This window comes from Pseudorasbora parva, chromosome 17 (assembly GCF_024679245.1).
Source record: "Pseudorasbora parva isolate DD20220531a chromosome 17, ASM2467924v1, whole genome shotgun sequence".
Taxonomy (NCBI): Eukaryota; Metazoa; Chordata; class Actinopteri; order Cypriniformes; family Gobionidae; genus Pseudorasbora; species Pseudorasbora parva.
The window spans coordinates 41,544,519-41,553,991 of record NC_090188.1 but is presented as its reverse complement, the minus strand read 5'-3'; the positions used below and the strand labels follow the sequence as shown (position 1 = coordinate 41,553,991).

The window sequence follows — 9,473 nt, the reverse complement described above, 5'->3', positions numbered from 1 at the left end:
TATGCTCACAAACCTGCATTTTTGTTTATTTTTGCAAGTACAGACAAAAACTGTGATATTGTGAAATGTTGTTTAAAATGTAAAAATATTTGAAATACTAATTCCCTTTCGGTCGGTGACGTCAATGCAGCGTCTCCCTTCCCTTCTTCTGGGAATGATTGTTGCCTAACTGAGACATTTTCTATTTCAATATACTTTAAAATGTCATTTATTCCTGTGTTCATAGCTGAGTTTATCATTATTACTCCAGTCTTCAGAGTCACATGATCCTTCAGAAAGGATGATTTGATATCACTGTTGGACACAGTTGGGCTGCTTCAAAAAATGTTGGAACCTGTGATACTTTTTACAGGATGCATTGATGAATAAAAAGTAAAAAAAAAAAAAAAAAGATAAAAAAGAACAGCATTTATTCAAAATAGAAATTAAAAAAATTAGCATATTGTGATATAGTTCATTATTTTCCTTTATGTAATGATAAAAATTAAACATTCATATATTTTAGATTCATTGCACACCATCTGAAATATTTCAGGACTTTTATTGTTTTAATAGGCCTACTGAAATAAATACGAGAAGTATATAACTGAAATATTTTTGAGAAGGACCTGTATATATATATATAATTTGAAAAGATTCGAGCTTTGTGACATGGTGCATTATCCTGCTGGAAGTAGCACATGGTGGTCATAAAGGGATGGACATGGTCAGAAACAATGCTCAGAGGCCGTGGCATTTAAACGATGCCCAAATGGCACTAAGGGGCCTAAAGTGTGCCAAGAAAACATCCCCTACACCATTACACCACCACCACCAGCCTGCACAGTGGTAACAAGGCATGATGGATCCATGTTCTCATTCTGTTTACGCCAAATTCTGAAATTTTTCCAGTCTTGAACTGTCCAATTTTGGTAAGTTTGTGCAAATTGTCGTCTCTTTTTCCTATTCGTAGTGGAGATGAGTGGTACCCGGTGGGGTCTTCTGCTGTTGTAGCCCATCCGCCTCAAGGTTGTGTGTGTTGTGGCTTCACAAATGCTTTGCTGCATACCTCGGTTGTAACGAGTGGTTATTTCAGTCAAAGTTGCTCTTCTATCAGCTTGAATCAGTCGGCCCATTCTCCTCTGACCTCGAGCATCAACAAGGCATTTTCTCCCACAGGACTGCCGCACACTGGATGTTTTTCCCTTTTCACACCATTCTTTGTAAACCCTAGAAATGGTTGTGTGTGAAAATCCCAGTAACTGAGCAGATTGTGAAATACTCAGACCGGCACCAACAAACATGCCACGCTCAAAATTGCTTAAATTACCTTTCTTTCCCATTCTGACATTCAGTTTGGAGTTCAGGAGATTGTCTAGACCAGGACCACACCCCTAAATGCATTGAAGCAACTGCCATGTGATTGGTTGATTAGATAATTGCATTAATGAGAAATTGAACAGGTGTTCCTAATAATCCTTTAGGTGAGTGTATATCCATTATTAATAGATACAATTAATACTAAAATACTAACCCTGGTAATAGTTAATTCATTCTATCATTGTAAAAATCACCTGATTCACCTGAAGGTTATATTTTGGTTGTGTTTTTGGTTAACAAAAAGCATCAAATCCTCATATGATAATAAATTCAGCTTTGATTACAGGAATAAATTACATATCAAAATATATTCAGATAGAAAATACACACACACGCACACACACACACACACACACACACACACACACACACACACACACACACACACACACACACACACACACACACACACACACACACACACACACACTGCCCCTAAACCTACCCATCACAGGAAACATTCAGCATTTTTACTTTTTTTTAAAACTCATCCTGTATGATTTATAAGCCTTTTGAAAAGTGCAGGGACCGCTGGCTGGTTCCCACAATGTAGGTGATCTCAGGTTTTACTATCCTTATGGGGACATTTAGTCCACACAATGTAATATAAACAAGGACACACACACACACACACACTCACAAACTGTCCCACAATGCAGCACAGTTGACTTGACCTTCTATTTCTATTGTGAAGCAAAATATCAGACGTACTTTATTTTTTTAATTACTGATCAAGATCAGAGCTGTGGCATATAGCGGTATAAGTAACTGTGTCGGTTTGTGTCAGTTTGTGTTTTGCAGGGACTGTAAAGAAGAGCATCACGAGGGTCCCTGCAGACACATGACAGCCGCAGCTACAGGAAGTACCCTGCAGGTAAGAACGCCACTCTTTTAATATTAGTTCATCACATATGCATGGGCACAGTTCAATTTATGTTGGCTAGATATCATCAGTCATCTCCCTTTGGGTTGAACAGCCGGAGATTACAGCCATAAGTGTGTCAGTGCAGGACAATGCCTGCAAGCCATTCACAAATCACCGGATTCATAAAAGAATCATATTTTAGAGCTCAAATCTCCCTGTGCTGTGTTTGATCCCCGCTGTGTGTGTGTGCATGCGTGCGTGTGTGTGTGTGTGTTTCAGGGTTATGTTGTTGATGAAGAAGCGGCTCTTCGCTCCCGCTGGGATCAGGCCTCACAGGACACTATAGCCCAAACCACTCACCCCTGCCCTAAATGCCAGGTTCCCGTGGAAAAGGATGGTACGAATGGTCTTTACCTTGCTCTAGCTTTTCAGAATACAGTAGTGCCATAATGCTCATATTATTACTTACTGATTGATTACTATTACTTACCACTTACAGTGCTTATATTTAATCGGCAATGCAGGTTGAAATAGTCTTTTCTTCCCTATCGTGAAAAACATGATGATAAAAAATACTGCAATAGTCCATAAACAATTATTAAGTAAGTTTTGATTTCATGGTGACTTTAATTAAGTACTTTGAATATATTACATTTTTAATGCTCTTATTTAGAGTATTTTATTATTTTGACTAGTTATTTTTTATTGATTACATTATTATATTATTCACAGAATGGTAGCAAATTGTTCATAATGTATTAATTTTACCTAATTCTTTTTTATCTTGTATATTTTCATTTCTAAAAAAAAACTTTCACTTATATACACTGATCAGACATAAGCCTTTGAGGCATGGACTCCACTAGACCCCTGAATGTGTGCTGTGGTATCTGGCACCAAGATGTTAGCAGCAGATCCTTTAAGTCTGTAAGTTGTGAGGTGGGGCCTCCATGGATCGGACTTGTTTGTTCAGCTCATCCCACAGATGCTCGATTGGATTGAGATCTGGGGAATCTGGAGGCCGAGTCAACGCCTCAGACTCGTTGTTGTGCTCCTCAAACCATTCCTGAAGCATTTATGCTTTGTGTCAGGAGCATTATCCTGCTGGAAGAGCCACAGCCACCAGAATACCGTTTCCATGAAAGGCTGAACATGGTCTCAGCAATGCTTAGGTAGGTGGAGCGTGTCAAAGTAACATCCACATGGATGGAGGACCCAAGGTTTCCCAGCAGAACATTGCCCAAAGCATCACACTGCCTCCGCCGGCTCGCCTTCTTCCCATAGTGCATCCTGGGGCCAAGTGTTCCCCAAGTAAGAGACACACACACACACACACACCCGGCCATCCACGTGATGTAAAAGAAAACGTGATTCCTCAGACCAGGCCACCTTCTTCCATTGCTCCGTGGTCCAGTTCTGATGCTCACGTGCCACTGTTGGTGCTTTCCGGGGGTCAGGGGTCAGCATGGGCACCCTGACTGGTCAGCGGCTATGCCGCCGCATACGCAACAAACTGAGCTGCTCTGTGTATTCTGACACCTTTCTATCAGAGCCAGCAGTAACTTCTGGAGCAGTTTGAGCTCCAGTAGCTCGTCTGTTTGATCAGACCACACGGGCCAGCCTTCGCTCCCCACGTGCATCAATGAGCCTTGGCCGCCCATGACCCTGTGGCCGGTTCTCCGCTGTTTCTTCCTTGGAGCACTTTTGATAGATACTGACCACTGCAGACCGGGAACAGCCCACAAGAGCTGCAGTTTTGGAGATGCTCTGACCCATTCGTATAGCCATCACAATCTGGCCCTTGTCAAACTCGCTCAAATTCTTACGCTTGCCAATTTTTTCTGCTTCTAACACATCAACTCTGAGGACAAAACTTAACTTCCTGCCTAATATATCCCACCCACTAACAGGAGCCCTGATGAAGAGATCATCAGTGTTATTGACTTCACCTGTCAGTGGTCATAATGTTATGCCTGATCTGTGTATATTTGGAAAGATGGTATTAACAGCACATGCATGTTCACAATACTCTGATGTCTCTGATCCTTTATATTAGTAAGTGTTTTATTTAGATTTGTTTTAAGTTGTTAATTTATTAAATAACATTATAATATTAATTAATTAATTATAATAATATGAATTATAATATAATATATATTATATTTTAGCACTGCCAATAGACATTATTCAGGGAAGCGACATATTTAATTTCTGACAGGGATGAAAATGAGGCTGTGCAGAATTCTTCATTAAATGCTTCACACTGATTGTTCAGCTCATGCAAAGTTGTGAATTGTGAAAAGTGTGTGTTATACAGTGCATACCATTATAAAAACTGATCTATTCCTTACAGCCTCGTTTTCATCTACATTAAATTCAATGCAGCGTCTAACCTGACTAAGGTCTATACTGTGCGTCGTGTGCATGGCAGTCCTAAGATGACCTACTAAAGGAATCTGTAACCTCTGGAGAGATGAAGCAGAGAAAGTTGCATTTAAAGCCTAACCTATAATAGCATACATACTAGCCTACTATATTAGGGTATTTATGCACTTGTTATGATGCTTACATTGAATTTAGAATAACCTTTAAAATAACCATTATTGATGCACAGGTTCATTTGCATTTTCATTTTTCATTATGCATTTTAATCAATGGTAAATTGCATTTTTGTTTAACACAGATTTTCATTTTTTTTTTTTATCAAACAATGATTTGTGAGTCCCCTGCAGTAGTACCGTTATGGACCAGCTAGGGGTCGCAAACTCACTGTTAAAGACCCCTAATCTTATTCATCTAAAGACTGCGTACCATTTGTCACAATGGAATTTTAAAATACATTCATTGGCCACTTTATTAGGTACATCTTGCTAGTACCGGACCCTCTTTTGCCTTCAGAACCGCCTTAATTCCTCATGGCATAGATCCAACAAGTCGCAGAGATTTTGGTCCATTTTGACATGATATCATCACAGATTTTTTCAGCTGTACATCCATGACGTGAATCTCCGGTTCCACTACATTCCCAAAGCTGCACTGTTGGATTGAGATCTGTTGACTTTGTAGGCCATTTGAGTTTAGTGAACTCATTATCATGTTCAACAATCCAGTTTGAAATGATGATGGTACACATAAATGGATGGGTATGGTCATCAACAGTACTCAGGTCAGCTGTGGCCTTTAACCTATGCTCAGTTAGTAGGGTTCAACGGGGTTAAAGGCCCCCATAGTGTATGATTGCAGAAAAAATATATACGTTTGTATTGAACATTTATGTTTAAATATTTTTTCATTCTTTTAAAAAATATGATGTGGCGACCAGCATGGGGCAAAACACACAGTACTGAGACAGACACATAGGGTCCCCTTAAGTCTAAAATTATGTTTTTAATAATGTTTAAGTTAATACTCATTCAAAAAAATCACTTTAGCAAAGTTTGCAATTTTTTCTGTTTATTTTGATACATAAAATAATGCATTTTTGTTCAATAAATATACTGTCATTAAAATATGTTACAAAATTATTTTAAAAAGTATAGATTCTGAAAGCATTAAATGAGATCCCATAATAATTGAATACAGATTTACAGTAGTACCATTAAATTATATTTTAATATATACTATGATTAATAACATATTTATAAATTTCATAAATAAACCTTCGTCTCAAAATAGTCAATATTTTTAGCAATAGATCAAATGAGCGCAGAATCAACTTTGTGCTGCTGCCCGTGATCGCTTCAAAGATCAGACAAATGTCCACATGCATCTTAAAAAGGGGATGTTTTGGAAAGTTCTAAGGCAAGTTTTTTGTGCCATCTAGTGGTGTAGAGGAAAATAAAAAGGCCTTTTACCCTGTAGATCAGCAGTTTCTGAAATACAGTGCATCTGTAAAGTATTCACAGCACTTCACTTTTTCCACATTTTGTTATGTAACAGCCTTATTCCAAAACTGATTTTCTTTCTTCAATTCTACAAACAATATCCCATAATGACAATGTGAAAGAAGATTGTTTGAACTCTATGGTACAGAAACATTTCTGAAGCATTGAAGGTCCCAATGAGCACAGTGGCCTGATTGAATGGCAAGCATCATGAGGAAACCATGGCCAAAACCATCTCATGGTGGTGGCAGCATAATGCTGTGGGGATGTTTTTCAGCAGCAGGAACTGAGAGAGACTGGTCAGGATCGAGGGAAAGATGAATGCAGCAATATACAGAGACATCCTTGAAAACCTGCTCTAGAGCTTCTCTGGACCTCAGACTGGGGCGAAGGTTCATCTTTAAACAGGACAACGACCCTAAGCACACAGCCAAGAGAACAAAGGAGTGGCTACGGGACACCTCTGGGAATGTTCTTGAGTGGCCCAGCCAGAGCCCAGACTTGAAACCGATTGAACATCTCTGGAGAGATCTGAAAACGGCTGTGCACCGACGCTCCCCATCCAACCTGATGGAGCTTGAGAGGTCCTGCAAAGAAGAATGGGAGAAACTGCCCAAAAAATGGTTTGCAAAGCTTGTAGCATCATACTCAAAAATACTTGAGGCTGTAATTGTTGCCAAAGGCGCTTCAACAAAGTATTTAGCAAAGGCTGTGAATACTTATGAACATGTGATTTAGTTTCTTTTATTTTGAATACATTTGCAAATATTTCAAACAAACTTATTTCACAAGTCATTATGGGGTATTGTTTGCAGAATTTTGAGGAAATAAGGAATTTAATCCATTTTGGAATAAGGCCGTAACATAACAAAATGTGGAAAAAAGTGAACACTTTCTGGATGCAATGTACACTTGCCAGTCTGGCACCAACAGCAACCTTTCCACGTTCAAAGTCCCTTAAACAACCTTTCCTCCTCATTCTGATGCTGTGTTTGAACTTCAGCAGATCACCCTGACCATGTCTACATGCCTAAATGCATTGAGTTGAGGTCATTTGATTAGATATTTGTTAACAAGCAGTTGAACAGGTGGATATAAATATGAGTGTGAAATCACCCCCTAAACCCTCAATCATTATCCCCTCGTCCACTAATACAGTTAATTTGAAGGAGTGAATGAAAACGAGTGTGTGAATTCGGACAGCCATTGAGTGTACATCGGCTGTACACTTGTTATTGCGGTGCAATGTGCGATTGAATGAGTGCACTCGATAACATCCAGTATGGTTTCGGACACCACTACAAATGGCTGTTCCTTCAAATAATGCCCTACTTCAGGATAATTAACCATGTGTGTAATGAGGTCATGTCAGCATATTATTGTATAAAATGTTTTGCATTTCTTAATGAAAACTGTTTCACACACAGTACTTGTCACAATTCACCAGTGTGAGTGCCCATGATCACCACCAGAGGGCACTCCACCCCGGACTGTCACTCCATCACAAACTACATTACCCATAATCCTTTGCCTAGGACTCATTAGCACTCACTGTTCACACCTGTGTCTCATCACCTCATTCCCTCTGCCTATATACACCTTGTTCACTCAGTCCTTCAGGGTGAAGTCTTGTTAATTGTCACAACTGCATTTCTGAGCGTTTCCCTGGTTTCATGTGTCTTGGTCGTTGATTTCTTGCCTTCTCTGTGGATTACCCTTTTGCCTGTCCCTTTTGTTTTGTATGCCTTTTCAGGACTGATTTCCTGTTATGACCTTTTGCCTGTTCTATGGACTATGACTTTGGATTATCCTTCAATAAATACTGCATTTGGATCTCCAACCTTTCTGTGTCAGAGCAGTTCGTTACAGAAGACTTCGCAATGAATGACAGAGATAACCAGGCTTATATAGGCAGAGGTAATGAGGTGATGAGACACAGGTGTAAACAGTGAGTGCTAATGAGTCCTAGGCAAAGGATTATGGGTAATGTAGTTTGTGATGGAGTGACAGTCCGGGGTGGAGTGCCCTCTGGTGGTGATCATGGGCTCTCACACTGGTGAGTTGTGACAGTACTATTTTTTAAGAATAGGGTGGCTATCTTTGTTTTTATCTTTGCACTTGAAGCGTGCATCATAAGGATGCCATTATTATCTCCTTCAGTATGGATAATGATCCCCTTGTGTGTGTGTGTGTGTGTGTGTGTGTGTGTGTGTGTGTGTGTGTGTGTGTGTGTGTGTGTGTGTGTGTGTGTGTGTGTGTGTGTGTGTGTGTATTATGATCTTCCACAGGTGGCTGTATGCACATGGTGTGTCCTCGTCCACAGTGTAAGTTTGAATGGTGCTGGCTCTGTCGTGTGGAGTGGAACAGAGAGTGTATGGGTAACCACTGGTTCGGATGAGCCGGATACGCTCTCGCTGTGAGCCGAAACTCAGGGAATGAACCAATGGGAAACCTCGCAGGACACTGTCAATCATTAGCAAGTCAAATCAGTACCACTGATGTGAGGTACATGTCATGAAATGCTGCTGACATTCAAAGGTACAGTATTTGTGGGAATCACAAATATGTGATGGAATAAAATTCTAGTGTTATTAAAATGTTTTATTGAAATCCCGAGTCATGTTTTTCTTTTACAACCCCAAATCAGAAAAAGTTGAGACAGTTTGGAAAACGCAAATAAAAAAAGAAAGTAGTGATTTCTAAATTTACTTTGACTTGTATTTCATTGCAGACAATATGAACAGATGTTTTGTCTGGTCAACTTCATGTCATTTGTAAATATGCATCCTTTCCTGTCATTCAGACCTGCAACACATTTCAAAAAAAGTTGGGACAGGAGCAATTTAGGGCTAGTAATGAGGTAAAAGGGTTAACTAATGATGTGATTTGAAACAGGTGATGTCAAGAGGTGATTGAAATTATGATTTGGTACAAAAGCAGCATCCAAGAAAGATCTAATCCTTTAGGAGCAAAGATGGGCCGAGGATCGCCAGTTTAGTTTGCCAACAAATACGTGAGAAAATTATTGAAATGTTTAAAAACAATGTTCCTCAAAGAAAGATAGGAAGAGATTTGAATATTTCACATTCAACAGTGCATAACATAATTACAAGATTCAAGGAATCTGGAGGAATTTCAGTGCGTAAAGGACAAGGCCGCAAGCCTAAGCTGAACAACCGTGATCTCCGATCCCTCAGGCGGCACTGCATCAAGAATCGTCATTCATCTATAGGCGATATCACCACATGGGCTCAGGACTACTTTGGCAAACCTTTGTCAAGTACCACAATACGTAGTTACATCCACAAATGCTAGTTAAAACTGTACTGTGCCAAAAGGAAGCCTTATGTTAACAGTGTCCAGAA

At 39.6% G+C, this 9,473-nt stretch overlaps 1 protein-coding gene across 1 annotated transcript in view; it reads left to right on the top strand.

The window, feature by feature from the left end:
- The window catches only part of prkn (parkin RBR E3 ubiquitin protein ligase), a 237,836-nt gene extending 229,118 nt beyond the window's left edge, over positions 1-8,718 (top strand). Inside the window, exons 10-12 of the mRNA XM_067421999.1 lie at positions 2,147-2,233; positions 2,504-2,621; positions 8,397-8,718. Coding sequence (XP_067278100.1) covers positions 2,147-2,233; positions 2,504-2,621; positions 8,397-8,506 — 315 coding nt within the window. The 3' untranslated portion in view covers positions 8,507-8,718. The remainder of the gene's footprint in view (positions 1-2,146; positions 2,234-2,503; positions 2,622-8,396) is intronic.
- The last annotated feature ends 755 nt before the right edge of the window (positions 8,719-9,473 follow it).